General features: G+C 34.3%; 1 protein-coding gene across 7 annotated transcripts in view; it reads left to right on the forward strand.

Moving 5' to 3' along the window:
• Nucleotides 1-20,764, forward strand: part of Ubr3 (ubiquitin protein ligase E3 component n-recognin 3) — a 207,193-nt gene that overhangs the window by 138,971 nt on the left and 47,458 nt on the right. For all 7 annotated transcript variants that reach the window (XR_012447249.1, XM_074071067.1, XM_074071068.1 and 4 more), the window contains 2 exons: nt 3,093-3,178; nt 20,637-20,742. Coding sequence is in view for 6 of the 7 variants with exons in the window: in XM_074071067.1 (XP_073927168.1) it covers nt 3,093-3,178; nt 20,637-20,742 (192 nt within the window). In the remaining variant the exon portion in view is untranslated. The remainder of the gene's footprint in view (nt 1-3,092; nt 3,179-20,636; nt 20,743-20,764) is intronic.

Below are 20,764 nucleotides of genomic sequence, written 5' to 3' on the forward strand. Positions count from 1 at the left end.
CTTGCTAAAATGCCAAATTATGAAATTTTTTTTCTTTCTTTCCTTTTTTTGAGATGGAATCTTGCTTTGCTGCCCAGGCTGGTCTCAAATGTGTATACTTAAATAATCCGTCCTCTTCAGTCTCCTGAGTAGGTAGGACTGCAGACAGGAGCCACTATGCCTGAATCAAATCATGAATTTTTTTAAATAAAAAAAAATTCCTGTCCCCCAATTTTTCCCTTTTTTTTTTTTTTTCACTGCTCCATTTAAGAAATATAAGGGTCAGCAAAAGAAGATAATAAATTACAGGGACTAAAGAGAATCTCATAATTGGTTGATATCAGAATGAAGTTGTCAGTTCCAGGAACTTTTTTTTTTTTAAACATGTTCATAGGAACTTTTGGGAATTTAGAAGCTGTGTAACTTCTAAATTACTTGTCACTGTTTTCCAGGAATTTAAAATTTAGTCGGAGAACCAAAACTAATAAACTCTTTATATACAGCAGAATATAATGTGTTTTTTAAAATGTCACTTAGATAAAGTGCTGTAAAACTTCAAAAAGGAACATAAGTAAATTGATATGTAAAGTGTGTGGAAATACTTCTTTCCTGCCTGGAGAAGGTTTTCTGGAAGAGCTGTAACTTAAGTTGCATCTTTTATATGATATCGACTGTGCTGTGGATGTGTTTCCCTGCCCCCCAGAGAAACTTGAGTAAATTGCACAGCCATTAAAATGTAGGTTCAGGCTTTGAAACCAGATCTTTTTCTAGAGCTTTGGCCCTTTCTACGATGCTGATATGATTTTGAGTGTCTGTGTTGTGAATTTATGTATGTGTGGTGTAAGTATGCACACATTTATACACGAAAAATAACTAGTGCCTAACTTGTAGAGGGCAGACTTTGGTTATGCAAAAGCAGTTGGAGGGCAGTCAGAGCAGTTTTTGTGTATCCACATACACCTCTATCTAGGTGACTTAAGTATGATAGACTTTCAGCAGTCTTTTCTTATCATTCTTTCAAATGCAGAGATTTTCTCCCAAGTGAATTTGAATATATTTATGTTAGAAAATATAAAAAATAGAATTTGCTTTTTTCCAAGAACAAGAAGCACAGAAACTTTTACTCCTTGCCTGTCTTTACTTTTGCATCGTCAATTTGGGGAGGCAGAAACAAAGTATTGTGATTTTCAGCCTTGAGGGGTGATAGCTATCCAGCACATGACCCATTTGTGTGTTTTTTACTCTCACAAATCTTAAAGGGCCAATTTTGGAGTAAATGGAGCAAGGAAAAATTGATGGTTAGGGCCTCTGACATTGATTTTTTTAGATCCTAGATATTATTACATATTAACCTTTTGGTTAGGTCGTTTTTGGTTTTTAACAGAGAAGAAATGTTGTACAGAAGATCTTCCAATCATAATCTGAAATAATAAATTGAATTTAATAGTTTGATTTCAAGTATCCTTTAAAATGAATTCCTAGCACACGCTTGTCATCTTTAAAGTCATGTTTGGTGATTTAGTAAACAGAATTATTCTTATATTTTAGTGAATATTTTTGCAAATATGGTGCAATAAAAGTAGTCATTCTGGTTCTGACGTATGGTTTGTAAGAATTGTTCATGTTTTTGGTTAGCACTTTTAAAAGCACTATCTTAGGAAACCTTAGTTTTATGAGAGAATATAGCCATTAATTTTTTTCTACAGATTAGGCAACAGAAGATTTGTGAAAACAAAATGTATTGATCTCATTTATATTCCCTTGGTGAAGGAACACATGCTGGTCTCCGCTCGCTTTCTGTCCACTAATATGAAATCCTTGTCCCTGCTTCCTTGCTGGTAGGTTTTTAGAGGTTCAGTGAGCAGTGCAAATTGCCAGAAGGGTGGAAAATTCCCTTGTCACACAGATGCCCTTATCAGCAGCAACCAGATGGAGTTCTGAGCAGGAACATTATCAATGTTAAATTGCTTTCCACCCCCCTGAGAAGAGAGGATTAAAACATTCCTTAGAAATGGGTGGCAAATGTACAGACTTAAAAATATTAATATTTTTAACAATTTGCTCTTATAAGAAATATACAAAAATAGCATTTTAAAAACATTTCATGTTCAAAGCCAGTTTAAAATGTTTTGTTTTAAATAAAATAGGATATATAGTCTTTCTTGAATTTGCTTACAAAGAGTAATCTTAAAATGTTGCTTTTTTTTAGGGGGGGAAGATACCTCACTATTAGTGTCAAATCTTGATATAAACTAGTTAATATGACATATCTTGGATATAAACTAGTTAATTCAGTTTCAGGTGTGAAAAATAAAGGTATATTTAAGTTGATGAATACTTTTAAGTATAACACAATTTAAATTGTAAGCCAGTTTTATTTACTATTTTGGCATAATTGTTATTTTGTTACTATTTTTTAGTAAACATTTAGATTCTGCTTAAATTTGCTTTTTGAAATGTCAGTTTACTAATTATTACTATTCTGTAAGTTAATAATTAATACCTTGCAATTTCAGATCTTTGTGAATAGTATTGATTTTTAGCAGTGTATTTTAATAAAACTGTAATTGTAGAAGTCCCTAAAAGAGATCTGCTATTATATGAATTGTTCATAATACTTTGATATTTGTTTTTTGTTTCTTAATATTGATTTTCAGATACTATCTTAGCTCCAATGAGTGATAACCATTTCTCTAGTAGAAAAATTGGTATGCCCTTGTGCTTTTTATGACTTACCCAATGGCCGACAGATGGAGTACAGATTCTTTCATCAGATTCATGTGCAGATTCATGTTTATGAAATATGCTACAGGGCTTTATTTCCCTTAAGGCCTAGTTTGTAGTATTTACCAGCAGTTGGGACTTTGCAACAATTATATGATGAACATACAAATTTTTATGTGAACATATAAGTAAGGGTGGATAAATTGTACCCTTTTTATTTCTCAATATCAGATAAAATATGATTACTGGTACTGCATCATTTGTGCTTTTGCAAATAATAAAGTAGCAGAACTTTTTCACTTAGGTTGATTCAGACATATCACTAGAGCAAATTAAAAAGAATCTCTTCAGCCTAATAACTGTAATATGTTTTAATGCTTTACTTATAGAACTAACTTAGAACTTGAATTGATTCACCGAGGAGGCAATTTGTGTTCAGGTGGTGCAAGTACAGCTGGCAAAAGGTCTTGTTTGAGTAAGTATTAAACAGTGTTAAATTTTAGAAAATTTTTATTTATGTCTTTAATGTCATTTTTTAAAGCATATATGGGAAAGTGGCCTTTTCAAATTCTGTCTGTTATATGATAAATTTTGATAGTAATATATATTTTAAATGGCTAATCTTATACTTAGAAGAATCATGAATATTTAGTTCTTTCTGTACTGATTGCTCAGTATATAAACACCATGCTAATTGATCAGATTTGTTAGTTCAAAAATTTCAAAGTATGTTATTCTTAGGTATAAAAACTTGTACTCAATTTTTTAAAGGAATTTTTATACTGAGTTGATGTAAGAAAAATCTTTTTATAAAGAAAACTTATATTGCCTACAGATTCCTATTATATTGTTGCTATTAATTAATGAAGATTTTTGTGTTATAGTTTAATAAGTGTATTAAAATTGAGGTGCTTGCCTTTAAGTGCAATAAAGTAAGTATGATTCTTCAACATTGTCTGTAGAAGTAGTTAGAGAAGTGTAATTTGGAACTTACAGTCGTTTTTTCATGAGCTTAGATTTTCATGCTATTGTATCATTCATTAATCATTGTTTAGAGAATTAATGTGAATACTAGAAGTAATCTTATTTAATATTGCAGTATAGTTAATTATTGGCCCCAGTTCACTGGAGTTGAAGTGTACTGCCTAATGTGATTGCTATAGGAAATAAAACTTGTTTAAAATACATAATACATTCTTTTGAAGAATGGTTAGAAAATGCTAAAAATGATAATTATTCAAAATTATCCATACATACTGGCTTTTAAACTGTATATACATGTACACTATATATATATTAAATATATATACTATATATATATATATATATATATATATATATATATATACACACATATACATATATATAGTATTTCAAAAAGATGTCTATTTGGATTGATTTTAAAGCAAAGGAGTAATTAAAAGTACCTTAAAATTTCTAATATAAAGATGCAAGTGTGAAATTTTAACTATTTTTGTACCTATTTAAAAGTCTTATTGCTTATAATAAATTTTGAGATTTTATTTTGGACTACCACTTGATTCCTAGAGTTTAAGGCTGTGGAAGGTTTTTCTTTTAAGTGTCCACCTAAACTCTGTTTGTGCTCTGTGCTTTAGTAATGTATTTTAAAGGAGAGGGTGCTGACATAAAGGAATGTTAGTTTCTCATCTGTTTGAGTTAGTAGACATTATCATTCTAACTACATAAGTTATTTTTCTTATTTATTCTTTTTTTTTTTTTTATTGTAAGTTTCCTGAGCTTCTGTTTTTTTTTTTTTATTATTCATATGTGGATACAAGGCTTGGTTTATTTCTCCCCCCTGCCCCCACCCCCTCCCTTACCACCCACTCCACCCCCTCCCGCTCCCCCACTCAATACCCAGCAGAAACTATTTTGCCCTTATCTCTAATTTTGTTGTAGAGAGAGTATAAGCAATAATAGGAAGGAACAAGGGGTTTTGCTGGTTGAGATAAGGATAGCTATACAGGGCATTGACTCACATTGATTTCCTGTGCATGGGTGTTACCTTCTAGGTTAATTCTTTTTAATCTAACCTTTTCTCTAGTTCCTGGTCCCCTTTTCCTATTGGCCTCAGTTGCTTTAAGGTATCTGCTTTAGTTTCTCTGCATTAAGGGCGACAAATGCTAGCTAGTTTTTTAGGTGTCTTACCTATCCTCACCCCTCCCTTGTGTGCTCTCGCTTTTATCATGTGCTTATAGTCCAATCCCCTTGTTGTGTTTGCCCTTGATCCAATGTCCACATATGAGGGAGAACATACGATTTTTGGTCTTTTGAGCCAAGCTAACCTCACTCAGAATGATGTTCTCCAATTCCATCCATTTACCAGCGAATGATAACATTTCGTTCTTCTTCATGGCTGCATAAAATTCCATTGTGTATAGATACCACATTTTCTTAATCCATTCGTCAGTGCTGGGGCATCTTGGCTGTTTCCATAACTTGGCTATTGTGAATAGTGCCGCAATAAACATGGATGTGCAGGTGCCTCTGGAGTAACAGTCTTTTGGGTATATCCCCAAGAGTGGTATTGCTGGATCAAATGGTAGATCGATGTCCAGCTTTTTAAGTAGCCTCCAAATTTTTTTCCAGAGTGGTTGTACTAGTCTACATTCCCACCAACAGTGTAAGAGGGTTCCTTTTTCCCCGCATCCTCGCCAACACCTGTTGTTGGTGGTGTTGCTGATGATGGCTATTCTAACAGGGGTGAGGTGGAATCTTAGTGTGGTTTTAATTTGCATTTCCTTTATTGCTAGACATGGTGAGCATTTTTTCATGTGTTTTCTGGCCATTTGAATTTCTTCTTTTGAGAAAGTTCTGTTTAGTTCACATGCCCATTTCTTTATTGGTTCATTAGTTTTGGGAGAATTTAGTTTTTTAAGTTCCCTGTATATTCTGGTTATCAGTCCTTTGTCTGATGTATAATTGGCAAATATTTTCTCCCACTCTGTGGGTGTTCTCTTCAGTTTAGAGACCATTTCTTTTGATGAACAGAAGCTTTTTAGTTTTATGAGGTCCCATTTATCTATGCTATCTCTTAGTTGCTAGAAAGTGGAGAGATCTCCCATGCTCATGGATTGGTAGAATCAACATAGTAAAAATGTCTATACTCCCAAAAGTAATCTACATGTTTAATGCAATTCCCATCAAAATTCCAATGACATTCATCAAAGAGATTGAAAAATCTACTGTTAAATTTATATGGAAACACAAGAGGCCACGAATAGCCAAGGCAATACTCAGTCAAAAGAACAATGCAGGAGGTATCACAATACCTGACTTCAAACTATATTACAAAGCAATAATAATAAAAACAGCATGGTACTGGCACAAAAACAGACATGAAGACCAGTGGAACAGAATAGAGGATCCAGATATGAAGCCACACAACTATAAGCAACTTATCTTTGACAAAGGAGCTAAAAATATACGATGGAGAAATAGCATCCTCTTCAACAAAAACTGCTGGGAAAACTGGTTAGCAGTCTGCAAAAAACTGAAACTAGATCCATGTATATCACCCTATACCAAGATTAACTCAAAATGGATCAAGGATCTTAATATCAGACCCCAAACTCTTAAGTTGATACAAGAAAGAGTAGGAAATACTCTGGAGTTAGTAGGTATAGGTAAGAACTTTCTCAATGGAACCCCAGCAGCACAGCAACTAAGAGATAGCATAGATAAATGGGACCTCTTATTTATTCTTAATTGATGTTTGGGATTGGCTGATAATATTGTAGAAACTTCTACTAGAAAGTGTTTCATTAAAGGAATTACAGTTGTATGTTTTTTATTTTATCTAAGGCACTTAAATTTATTCAATCTTGTAAATGATGACTTTATCCAGAATTCTGATTGTACTAATAAGATTTTAGTGGTATCCCTGTCAGTGACCAAACTCAATTTTGATTTCGGTTGTTAAATTGAGCGTTACTTCCAGACGTTTTCTTTCCCTTTTAGTGAGTAAAAGGGATGGTGAAGTTCATTCTAAACTTGTGTTAATATTTTTATTTTATGTAAGGCTTATTATTATTCAATTGTTTAATGCATTGTTTATGTTAATCTTTATAAAAACTGTTCTTATGGGTCATTTATGTAGAATACATTGTATATTGTATAAGATCCCACTATTTTGCAAGTATATAAACTTAATGTATTTGTTACTTACTCAAAGCTAATTCAAATTAGGTTGAACACCAGGACTTAAATTGGTAGTATTTCATCGAACCTCAGAGAATACATATATGTCATTTTTTCATCTTCCAGTGGAATTCAATGATATTGTCAAACAAAAATTCTGTTGTTTTCCTAGGGAATTCTCATGTCAGTATTTTCCTTTTCCTATTCATTGCTCTTCACTGTTTTTTAAAAAAAATCTTATTTTTAAGGTATCTTTTTTCATAATATCTTTGGGGAGAATAAATAATTAAGCAAGTGATAAGGGAATGTTTGTTTTGATCATCCTAAGAACACTACAGTTTTGAAATTTTGTTCCATCACAACTTCTTGATGATACTGAAGAGTCACCTAGTCAGAAAAACATTTAATAAATTCTGTCTGGAAAGGATTAAGTGGTACCTGATGGAGACCAAACACACACACACACACACACACACACACACACACACACACACACACGGAAGCGCTGGGGAAGGTGCTGGGAGCTAGAAGAACATTGTTATTTCTATTGTAGTGAAACTGAAAAGCATTCCTTACCTAATTTATGCTGAGAAGTCAAATAAATATGAAACAAAGTAGAACAATGCCATTTAACATGTGTATCTTGATAATTTTTTTTTTTTTTTGTGGTACAGGGGTTTGAACTCAGGGCCTCATGCTTGCTAGGCAGGCACTCTACTACTTGAGCCACTCCACCAACCATTTTTTGTGTTGGATATTTTTGAGATAGGGTCTTGAGAACTATTTGTCCAGGCTGGCCTCAGACTGCCATTCTACTGATCTCTGCCTCCCAGGTAGCTAGGATTATAGGCGTGAGCCCCCAGCACCTGGCTTCTAACAAATTTTTAAATAGTTGAGGTAAAGTTACCAGTGGCCAATCAAAATAAAAGTCCATTCTTAAGAGTGTGTCTGAGAAACAAATGGGAAAAATTAGTTCATATATATAGTAGCATACTGTGGTACTTAAATAATACTTTACTCATGGTTTTAAAGTTTGTAAAGTACTTACACATAAATTATTTAATCTTTAGAATGACTATGTGAAATAGGTGTTATCTCTTTCTCATAGAAAAGGAAACTGAAGTTCAGAGTGGTTGCCTTGTCAAGTCATACAGCTGGAAAATGTCAGAGCTTGCACTTGAACCCAGCTCTTCTGACTCTAAGTTCAGTTATGTAAGACGTATTCCCTGCCTTTAAGTGCCCCACAGGAAATAGAACCTTTAAGACCTATGGGCTTGGTCAGAGACATCCTACTGCACACTGTTGCCTTGGGATCTTTCTGGGCTCTGCTGTGTTAAGATTTTTGCTTATTTTATTTGTTTTCTTTTGGCATCCTTTCACTGTGAATTCTGTTTTTGCTTTGGGACACCCTTCAGACCTTAAGTCCTTCTCTGGGCTTATTTCTCCTGTATTTCTCACCAGTTTACTGGCTGGTTCTTTCTTGATCCTTCTGAGAGCCATCTATGTCAGCTTCCACATACAGCCTTGCTCCTGATTCCTGGGTCAGGGCTCAAGTCCCATAGCTACCAAACAATGTCAGTCATTTAGGACCTTGTTTTCAGCAGATGGGACTGGTTCTAGATCACTTATTGTAAGATTTAAAAGGTGGTAAGTTCTAATGATGCTATAGATAACGTTCTAGGAAATTTGGAAGTTTGAGATCATATCTATCTGATAGCATCAGTGTGGTTTTGGGTGGACTTGGCATTTGAACAGACTTTAAAAGATAAGTGACAGAGTTTCTGTTAAACTTGTATGTATACTGATAAGCACTATCAACTTGGCTAGCAACAAATGTAGGGCCAAGCACATATAAAAATTAAAGGTATAACTTTATTAAGAAAAATATTAAGTTTACTCTATTTTTTCTTTCAAGTAACTTGAAAAAAGTAAATATAAAACTTCAGAGATTTTGGTGAAGTTACAGTCTTTCAGCACTTTTTTGCTGTGATATTCTTAGTATATATCTCAAGTAGAAATCATTGAAACCATTCAGAAGTCATTTGATAATTATTAATATTGGAGCAGGTAGAACAAAATCTTTCCATATCTTTAGATCTGAGATTTTCTCCTTATTATTATAGCTTAGGAAGGCAAAGTTTACATCTCACATAGATTCTATGATTTTTATAGAGGCATTAAAAACTAAATTTTAGGGCTTGGGAGTATAAATCAGTGGTAGAGCACTTGCCTAGCATACATAGGGCCCTGGGTTCTATCTTCACCACAAACAACAAAAAAAAAGAAAAAAATCTTAAACTTTATGAAGAGAGGCTAGAGTAAGCTCTTGTTTTGATACTTTCATTTGGGAGTTCTGATTTACTTAATTTTGATAAATTTATGATCTTATCAGGAAATGATGCATAGTCGTTATAGTGACTTCCATCAGTGTATGTAATTTATAGCAAGCAACCCAGCTTAGATGTATGCAGGCAACTTAAAATAGTTTTTAGTTGCTCAAAGAATGAGTTTGTGGTTAATTTAGAATTAGAGAACATTATTTTGACATTAATCTCTCCTTTTAGTAAGGTTGCATGAAGATATTGTTGAAAACGTGATTTTTCCCAAAATTACTCTTAAGTAGTCTGGCCTGTTGGTTAACAATTAATGGTAAAATTCTGACATCTAAAATTTAAAAGAGATCTTTCTCAAATTAAAAAATTATGAATTCTGCAAATAGACTGAATCATAATATTGTTGTTACCACATAAAAAGAGGAAAATCTGGCCATCAAACTATTATAATGGTCAAAATGCATAAATTAATACAAAAATGTGAATTGCCTCTTGAGACCAGTGATTTACTAGTTTTGATTGTTAAAAGCTGATTTTGTGGTATTTGAAAAAAAATCTCTTTTCTGGAGACAGCAAATGACTGAAATCATATGTTGTGGCCAACATGAAAGGTGTAGGTATAGTGGCAGCTTGGTGTGGTTGTGAGCACTAGTCAGAGGATTGAAAGTTTGAGGTCAGTCTGAGCTACACAGCACGATCCTGTCTCAGAAAGAAAAACATGTATAGTGGAAAACAACACCAAAATAGGAGTCAATAGGCACATACTTAGGCAAGTCACTTAATGGTTCCATTTTCCTAATCTGCAAAATTAGTGGGTTAGTCTGGATGATCTATTTACTAGAAATGTTCATGGGAACTAGCCTTTGTTTTTTTTCATATATGAAATTACCCTCGTTAATTAGCATCACTGTCAGTGTGAAAGTTCAATAGTTGGGCTAGGAGTTATAGTCTACCAACTTTCAGAATTATATATAAGATAATCTATAGTCATACAGTATAGAATACAGCAAGACTTGGGTGGAATTTTTTTGTTTTTGTTTTTGGTTATTCTTTTTGTACTTCTTATAAATTCAGAAGATTTTAGCTCTTTTCTTTTGCTCTCCGTTTTAACTAATTCCTAAATAAATAAAGTAGAGGCTATCAGTGAAATAGCATGATAAATAGAATCAGAGTCTTTGAACGAAAAGTTACTTAAGCAGTCATCTAGTCTAAATGTTATGTAGCTTAGACACCTTTTCCCTACTTACTGTTTATTTCTCTGTGTTTGAGGACTTTCAGTGATAGGCAAGGGACTTGGCAAACCTCTTAAAGGATGATGATTGTAAAAAAGCTGCATAGTGTAGACTAGATAGAGGAGAAGACTAGGGCAAAGTACTTGGGTTTGAATCCTTACTCCATTCTTTACTAGTGGGCAGATGGTTTAAACTCTTAGATTCTGTTCCTCATATAATACTCAGCCAGAATTAAGATAAGACTTCAATTTTATGATACATATTCAAGTCTTATAGATTCTAAATCTTGACATCAGCATTTCTACCACTGCAATGTGTGGTAAGGAGAAAGAGCCGGATAATAATTTTTAGTTTGATTTTCATCTTAGTCTACTCAGTAATAACAAAATGCCATAGAGTGTCTGGTTTATATAAAACAGAAGTTTATTTCCTCACAGTTTGTGTGTACGTATGTTTGTGTGATTGGGGTTTGAACTCAGGGATTTGTGCTTGCCAAGAAGGCACTCTACTGCTTGAGCCATACCTCCAGTCCATGGTGCTCTGGTTATTTTGGAGATGGGTCTCATGAACTATTTGTCTGGGCTGACCTCGAACTACCATCCTTCTGATGGTAGCTAGAATTATAAAGCATGAGCTACTGGTGGTTGGTTCTCCCAGTTCTGAAGTCTGGGAATTCCAATATCAGGGTGCCTGCAGATTCAGTGTCTGGTTATAGCTTGCTTCCTTATAACAGCCAGCTCTTTTCTCACTGTACTCTCACATGGTATAAGGAGCAGGCATCCCTTTGGAGTCTTCTTGTATAACACCCAGTTATGACCTAATTACCTCCCAAAACTCCACCTCCCAATATCATTGGGTTAGGATTTCAACACAACAATTTGGGGGGGGTGACATATTAAACATTAAGTCCATTGCAGGTGGTTTTTTTTTTTTTTAACACTTAACAGACATTCTTATGACCAGTTAAGAGAGAGGTTATTAGGATGGGATGGGACTTACTCCCATCACATAATTATTTTGGGAGGTGTGAAGTAGAGGGTAAGAATGTGGCATGAAAATTAGAATTAGAGGAGTGATTTTAACTAAATTATTTAAAAATCTTTCTTGAAGGGTCTGTGATTTGTGGGTCAGGCCCTTTGGCATTAATGCCTTGGGCATTCTAGGTACTAAGTACCACAGACAATAACTTTTTCCATTAGGGCATAGGAATCCTCAGCGCTTTCTTGGTTTAGGGCAAGTAAGATCTTCTGTGGGAAGATTAGGCCCCCCCACTTCACTTCTCACATATTTTAAATGAAATGTTGACTTCATGGAGTGTTCTTTTGGGTAAAGAGAAAATTAGAAGTCCTAAGTACTGCCCTTTCTCCTCCGCTTTGTAAGACTACCTATATACAGAAGCAGAATTGTGTTCCCCTTTCTCAGTACCATGTTGGAAAGGTGAAAAGGGAGGCTGCTAGTCACTTAAACCTGAAAGTAGAAGGAGAACAATTTGATGATGCTATTGCTAATATCTACGATACTTGAGGCAACCAGGAAAAGGTGGCATAGTTTGCCTGAATGTGGAGGTATAGGAACTCCAGGAAAGCAGAAGAGGAATGCAGCATTAAAAGTAGGAAAGTTATTACAGACAGCTGTTTACTTTAGTATCTCCCGTTTCTCACATGAGGGGTGGGGAAGCCTTTCCAAAGTAAGCAGAACTTCCCCATCCTACAGTAAACTTGTGTGTACCCTTATTGACTAGAGGCAACAGAGAATACAGTTCTGTAAAGAACAGTGGGTTATACTTAGAAGACCTAGACTATTTGTTATCTGTTGGACTTCAGGAAAGTCACTCAACTTTTTACCTTGTTGTGGAAATGGGGGTTATGATACCTGTGCTGACCATCTGATGTTATCTATCATGGTCAGTATAAGCATCAAATAGTATTAGATATAGGAACAGAAGGATTTTATATATACTATATTATTTTTATTGCAGATAATACTTATTAAACTTATCCCTTAACCCTCTAAAATTCTACCATAAATGCCACTATACTCTCAAGCTCTTCCTTGTCTGGAGTGCTGAGGCATGGGATAAGGAAAGGTCTCTTGATCTACAGATGTTCTTTTCTTCTTAGAGTTGTTCCCAGATTTCATTTGAGGAGCTTCTTCCCATCTCTCCATGGCAATTCCTCAGAGATGTATGGAGGAACCAGGGGAAAATGGCTTTGCTGTGAGAGGTGTATATGCACACCAATTACATTTGTCCTGGGAGAAATAAGTCAGAGACATTTCTTTTCTTTGTTTAGTTACAGAGGAATAGAGATTTTTTTTCCTATTGACAGTTCCGTGGAAAATTCACTAGTCATTTGGCTAATTGAGACTTTTTTTCATTGATAGTTATTTAACTAGAGATAACTAGACTGATAGACTAAAATCTTAAATGGTCTGGAAATGCAGACCCAGTTAAGTTTACCTTAGGTACATTTTAACAGTGATACAATTCTCTTTAATATATGTTTATGTCTTTTTTTTCTTTTTTATTATATTCATATGTGCATACAATGTTTGGGTCATTTCTCCTTTCCCCTCCCCCCCTCTTACCCCCCCAGCTCCTTGCTACCAGGCAGAAACTGTTTTGCCCTTATCTCTAGTTTTGTTGAAGAGAGAGTATAAGCAATAATAGGAAGGACCAAGGGTTTTTGCTAGTTGAGATAAGGATAGCTATACAGGGAGTTGACTCACATTGCTTTCCTGTGCATGTGTGTTACCTTCTAAGTTAATTCTTCTCGAACTAAGCTTTTCTCAAGTTCCTGGTCCCCTTCTCCTATTGGTCTCAGTTGCTTTAAAGTATCTGCTTTAGTTTCTCTGCCTTGAGGGCAACAAATGCTATCTAGTTTTTTGGGTGTTTTACCTATCCTCATACTTTCCTTGTATGTTCTGGCTTTATCATGTGATCAGAGTCCAATCCCCTTGTTGTGTTTGCCCCTGATTTAATGTCCACATATGAGGGAGAACACATGATTTTTGGTCTTTTGGGCCAGGCTAACCTCACTCAGAATGATGTTCTCCACTTCCATCCATTTACCTGTGAATGATAACATTTCATTCTTCTTCATGGCTGCATAAAATTCCATTGTGTATAGATACCACATTTTCTTAATCCATTCATCAGTGGTGGGGCATCTTGGCTGTTTCCATAACTTGGCTATTGTGAATAGCGCTGCAATAAACATGGGTGTGTAAGTGCCTCTGGAGTAACCTGTGTCACAGTCTTTTGGATATATCCCCAAGAGTGGTATTGCTGGATCATATGGTAGATCAATGTTTAGATTTTTAAGTAGCCTCCAAATTTTTTTCCAGAGTGGTTGTACTAGTTTACATTCCCACCAACAGTGTAACTAGTTTACATTCCCACCAACAGTGTAAGAGGGTTCCTTTTTCCCCACATCCTCACCAACACCTGTTGTTAGTGGTATTCTTAAACAGGGGTGAGGTGGAATCTTAGTGTGGTTTTAATTTGAATTTCCTTTATTGCTAGGGATGGTGAGCATTTTTTCCTATGTTTTTTGGCCATTTGAATTTCTTCTTTTGAGAAAGTTCTATTTAATTCACTTGCCCATTTCTTTATTGGTCCATTAATTTTGTGAGAGTTTAGTTTTTTAAGTTCCCTATATATTCCGGTTATCAGTCCTTTGTCTGATGTGTAGCTAGCTGGCAAATATTTTCTCCCACTCTGTGGGTGTTCTCTTCAGTTTAGAGACCATTTCTTTTGATGAGCAGAAGCTTTTTAGTTTTATGAAGTCCCATTTATCTATGCTATCTCTTAGTTGCTGTGCTGCTGGGGTTCCATTGAGAAAGTTCTTGCCTATACCTATTAGTTTCAGAGTATTTCCTACTCTTTCCTGTACCAACTTTAGAGTTTGTGGTCTGATATTAAGATCCTTGATCCATTTTGAGTTCATATTGGTATAGGGTGATAAACATGGATCTAGTTTCAGTTTTTTTGCAGACTGCTAACCAGTTTTCCCAGCAGTTTTCTCCACTGTATATTTTTAGCACCTTTGTCAAAGACAAGTTGGTTATAGTTGTGTGGCTTCATATCTGGATCCTCTATTCTGTTCCACAGGTCTTCATGTCTGTTTTTGTGCCAGTACCATGCTGTTTTTATTGCTATTGCTTTGTAATATAGTTTGAAGTTGAGTATTGTGATACCTCCAGCATTGTTCTTTTGACTGAGTATTGCCTTGGCTATTCGTGGCCGCTTGTGTTTCCATATAAATTTTTCAGTCTCTTTGATGAATGTCATTGGAATTTTGATGGGAATTGCATTAAACATGTAGATTACTTTTGGGAGTATAGACATTTTTACTATGTTGATTCTACCAATCCATGAGCGTGGGAGATCTCTCCACTTTCCATAGTCTTCCTCAATCTCTTTCTTCAGAGGTATATAGTTTTTTTGTAGAGGTCGTTCACATCCTATGTTAAGTTTATACCTAGGTATTTGATTTTTTTTTTTTGAGGCTATTGTAAATGGAATTGTTTTCATATATTCTTTCTTAGTTTGTTCATTATTAGTGTCTAGAAATGCTAATGATTATGTTTATATCTTAATTACCATTATGAGTTATACTAAGAACTAATCTACCAGTTTTAGATTTCTTACATGTTTAGAAATAACTGACAGACATACAGAATTTGAAGCTGGTCATGAGCTCAGTAAACATCTGTTTGAGAAGAATTTTGAAAGTTTTTTTGTGTTTTGAGTGATTTTAAAACACAACTTAGAGTTTAGTTTTTTTTAAGTGGGTACTCTTGAGGTTATAAAAATTGGCATAATAAAGTATTTTGCATATGCATGTGTGTGTATGATATTCTTAGACATACTTGTTAAACTCTTAATTATACAATAATCTTGGAGTTGTGTTTTTAATTTATAGATATTTTGGTAAAATAGCCTTTTCTTAATGTTGACATAGATAGAAAGGATTATTAAATTTTACCTTTTTAATTCCAGATAAGAGTTTTTACAATTTTTAGGTTATCTTTAGCACAAATTATTCTTTCAATGTTGTTTTGTCAGTTTCTGTAATGATATGTGTGTCTTGTGATTAAACATATCTTAATGCCTTGGACTTGTCACAGTTGTAAAGAATTGATTAGATATTGCAGAAAATGAAATTTGTTGTCTCAGGAGAGCTGTCATAGCAACCAGCATAGAGAAAAGGATGGTAGGAACAAGTCAGTTTAACACTGCTTTAGAAGAGTTGAGAGGTCAGTCTCTTTTGGGCCAAAGAACCTAGAGCTAATTAATTGGCTGGTTTTTTGGTTACTAAACCAATTTGTCTTTATAAAAGAAAGAGACGAGGATAAAAATAAAACTACCATGAATTTTATACTTGTATCTTTTTTTAGGAATATAGATTATTCATAATAGAATATTCAGCCTAGTTTTTAAAAATCCTATTACTTGTCAAGCACTGTGCTAGCCTAGAAGGCAGAAATATGAGAAGACACAGTTGTCTTTCTTATGGAGATCTCACCATCTAATAAGAGAGAAAAATGTGAAAAATAATTGTAAGGATGTATAAGTGCTAAAATAGAGTTCACTCAAGGTATAGAGAATGCATAAAACAAGGAATGATCAGATTTTCTGAGGTATCAGAGAAAACCTCGCAGAAGAGCATATGAACTTGCTCTTGAAAAATGAACTGAGTTTCCCTGGAGAACAAGAAGTTACTATTCTAGGCCTAGAGAACAGTTTGCAAAGACAGAACAAGACGATGTAACACACTGGGGAATACTTGTGAGGAGAAAGGGAAAAAAAAGGTTAAGAAATAATTCTGAAAAAGAAGATAAGGGCTAGCTCATGAAGGGCTTCCTATACCTATTCCTTCAGGGGCTCACTCACCAACCAATTATGTAATAATGTTAATAGACTTACTGTTTAGAGGGATTAGAAAGGGTAAAACAAAAGGCATACTGAGTTGAGTAAATCTGTTGGAAAAATGATATAGTGGCCTAGTGGAGAAGAAGGATGGATCATAATAGGAGGAGGAACCAGTAGGATTGGAAATCAGTTGAACATGCATGTGGGAATGACTCTCAAGCTTTTCCTTGGATGTTTGCATGGGCAGTGATATCATACACTCAAATAGGGATTATAAAAGGAAACAAATGTTGGAGCTAGATCGTGCCATACAGTCAAGTTAGTTTTGGATGTATTGATCTTGAGGTTCCTGTTGAGCATCTGAAGTAATAGTGAGATTTGTAAATTATATAAACTTATGAGATAGAAGTGGAAGACATGGACTTGGGTGAAGTATGTAGGCAGAGTGAGAGGGAAAGAGGATGAAGAAAGCATGCTTTTCCTTTCTTGTGAAAAATGTGATCCTTTAGGGTGCAGTAGAAGAAAAAGAGCACATAATGTATCTGAGAATGAACTGGAGGAGAAACAGGGAAGAGGGGTACCAAAACCTTCAGGGTAGAGAGAGAAGAGAGTTAAGAGTATGTATTAATATTTGTTTGTGGGCCAGATGTGGTAATGAATATCTGAAATTTCAGTTACTTAAGAGGTGGAGATCAGGAGGATTTTGGTTTGAGCGCAGCCTATGCAAAAAAGTTAGTGAGACCTTATCTCAACAAAACAAGCTGATCATGGTGGTGCACATCTGTAATTCTAGCTACGTGGGAACATTGGAAGATCTCAGGCCCCGGCCAGCCCCAGGCAAAAGTGTGAAACTATCTCAAAAAAAAAAAAACCAAAAAACTAAAGGTGAAAAGGGCTGGGGTAAGACTCAGGTGGTAGAATGCCTGCCTAGGAAGTATGAGAGAGACTCTGAGTGCAAATTTCAATACAACTTAAAATTGTTTATGGAGTGGAAGTTTTATGTGGAAAACCCTATGTTTGTAATTTATCATAATCTATAATTTTACCGTAAAATCTCAAGTTTATTAAATTTATTTCATATTTAGAATTTATTCTTACTACCATGTATGTCTAAGCACATATGTGTGTATATATGTATATAATATGTCTGCATGTATGCTATTGCTATATTGCTATTGCCATATAACAGCTAAGGGTGGTGGCATTATATCCATTCTGCAGTTGATAAAACTAGGGTTATGTAATTGTTTAGGGACACATGGCCAGTACAGGACCTTGGCTCTTGTTAGCCACTGGCTGAAATAACAGCACACCTGTCAGTTAATTCAATAATGTTTCTTATTTTCAAACCCTTTTGTGAATGTAACTCATACTTAATAAGTTTAAGATGTGTTACTCAGAAAAGGAGTTAATTCTTCTTGCTATTTTCAAATTTTTAATAATTTTTCAACTTTTAAATGTCATACTGTACATTTTTTGTTATTTTTTAAGTTTTAAACTTTTTGATCATGATTATAGGTTCTTCAATATTTGTATGGTATTTTCACGGCTAAATGCTAAATTTTGAAAGCATAATGAATTGTACCAATATAGTAAAAGGTATGAATGGTTCTTTAGTCAGTTCTTGGTTTTCTACTGAAGTTATCTATAGTTTACTTTTTTTAATTGTTTATACATTTATTTGTATATGTATACATCTCTCCCTTTTGTCCCCCTTCTCCTCCCCCTCACCCCTCTCGCTTCCAGGCAGAATATCTATAATTTTCAGCATTGTTTTAGAAAGGTAGATATACCTCATTAGTTGTGCTATTCTTTAGTTCTGATTGAAGTCAGTATTGAAGATTTTTGTAATATATTGCAGCTTTAAGACTTGACCCAGGGTTAAGGGAAGGAGTGTGTGTATGTGTGTGTGAATTTGTGTGTGTGTGTTGTTGTTGTTGTTAAAAATGGGATTTTTACTTTTAATCATAAAAATATCAAAGAAAAGTTGGGTGGTAGAAACAGCTAAGAAATAGCAAATCTTGAATTCTGTTGTTAGCTTTTCTAGTGGACAGTAGAATGACCTGGCAAGTTTTTCCTTTCTTTCTTTAGTAACAGGAAGAACTATAAGAAGATAAAGTTTCCTTTTCTTAAGTTGAATTCTTTTTGATAGGAACTAAGAAAATAGGATAGTTGCAACATTGTTTCTGTTCTGGGTACCATGGTTTCAATGCAAAGTAGGTTAGTAAAATAGAAACTTCTAAGCTTTTGATTAAATCAGGGAGACTTAGATAATTGACCTTCATCTTGAAAAGAGATATTAAAAAGAGCTCTTTAATCCAGTTAACATCTATATAAAAGGAATGCAAAACTCCCTATCTTGCAACATGAGATAATATTAATGTTTTTCTACTAGAAGAAATTAGTCTTTTAGATACTTTTAGGTTTTAGTCTTTAAAAAAACATAATTTTTTAAATAATAAAAATAATATGTGTGATTGAATTGAATAAAAGTTACTAATACATCTCTCTCATCATGATATATATATATCTCATCATGATACCCCTCTGCTAAAACATCTCTTGTTCTCAGTGTCATCTTTGGAATTAGCCTACTATGAAAAAAACTGGATAGTTGAGAAATTTACTTGTCTCAAATATGGTATAGAAATGTTGTCTATCTAGTTGAGTTGTAAAAATTGAGACAATTGATACAAAGTAACTGTTAACATAGTGCTTGGCGTGTAATAAGTAACTCAGCTAACTCAGCTACTCTTAGCCATTAAAAGGATGAAAAAATTTTTAACAGAGGAATTAGGCTATACATTAATTTACAAATAGCAAGTGAAACAGGGTGAGATATTTTGATTCTTCCTTTCAATATAGAGAGATCATATTGAAATGAGAGGAATGTATTTCCTCTATGGTGCTTCACAGAATGGAACTTTTTGGGAGGGGAGAAAATTAATTCAGGACCTCATATTTGCTAGGCAAAGTGCTCTAATACATAAGCCACACTCCCTGTCCTTTTGCTTTTTTAGTTTGTTTTTCACATAGAATTTTGCGCTTTCTGCGGGGTGGCCTAAGACCACAGTCCTCTTATTGCCACCTCTGGGTAGATAGAATTACAGTGTTTATCACCACTCCAGGCTTGTTTTTGACATAGGGTCTCACTAACTTTTTGTCCAGGCTGGCCTCAAACCTTGATCCTCCTGTGTTCTTCTCCCTATTAGCTGGAATTACGTGCATGCACAATCATGCCTGGCCCCTGGAACAGGCATTTTTTGTTTTCATATTCTGGTACTCATATGTCTTAACAATGGCTTCTCCAAACTACTGTATGTACACACACCACCTCCGCTACAACCACCACACAAGTTTTATATTGACGGGTCTTGAGTAAGTTAATCAAAAAGCATAGTTAATTTCTATTTCTTTTACTAGAGACACAAAATTTGGTTTTGAAATAAGTGACAACAATAGGTTTGTGTCATTCAGTCAACTTTTTTTTAACAAATAATTTTAATCATACGTCAAGAAGTATTGTTTGAAGTTGACTTTTGATTCACAAATATCTTTGAGTATTTGGGACAGAATAATTTAATCCAATCCTTATCATTTATACCAGAAAAGGGACATTTGATACAAAAGCACAATTTAGGATTTTTTTCCCCTGAATGATTTCAAAATCTTAATCTGACATAAAAGCAAAATTTAGGATTTTATTCCCTGAATAATTTCAGAATCTTAAACAAAAATGTTTCTTCTAAATGTCACTAGCAGAATTTTGTTGAAAGCTAACTGGTGGATATCATTTTAATTCAGATGTAAGAAATTAAAATAGCTAGAATAGTACTAAATAATAAAGTTATTTCAGTGATTGTTTCTTCATGCTGAACTAAAAGATGATGCAATTATTGTTACTCAATCTAAACAAGACTTAGAGAAAAATATTAGGCAAAAAAGAGCTTTGTCAACTAGCAGTGAACTGTTGGGATATTACTATCTGTATTACCCAGAACAGGGAGTTGAAAATAGTAGTGAGTTTTAGTTAGGAGGTGACCACAGTAGTGTAACTGCAGCATAAAGTCAAGGAAAAAACAGATCTGTGAGAGGAGGTGAGGAAAACAAACCATTCCTGAATTTATATAAAGGATAATCTAGATTCTAGTAGAACTCATCTGGATATATGTCATAATTTACCCTAAAAGACAATGTGAAGTAATTGGGACTTTAAAGAATTACAGTGTCAAGGAATCAGATTTCCTTATGAAATAACTAGAACTCTTGAGACAATTTTGTTCTAGAAGAATTGTGTGAACTTTCTAATTATGTTTTCTTTAATTTATTCAGATCAGCTGTTCCATGTATTAGCCTTGCACATGCGGCTTTATACCATCGACTCTGAGTATAATCCCTGGAAGAAGCTCACCCAGTTAGTAGAAGATACAAATTCACAGTAAGTCTTCCCTTACTCTCTA

This window comes from Castor canadensis, chromosome 4 (assembly GCF_047511655.1).
Source record: "Castor canadensis chromosome 4, mCasCan1.hap1v2, whole genome shotgun sequence".
NCBI classification, from domain to species: Eukaryota; Metazoa; Chordata; class Mammalia; order Rodentia; family Castoridae; genus Castor; species Castor canadensis.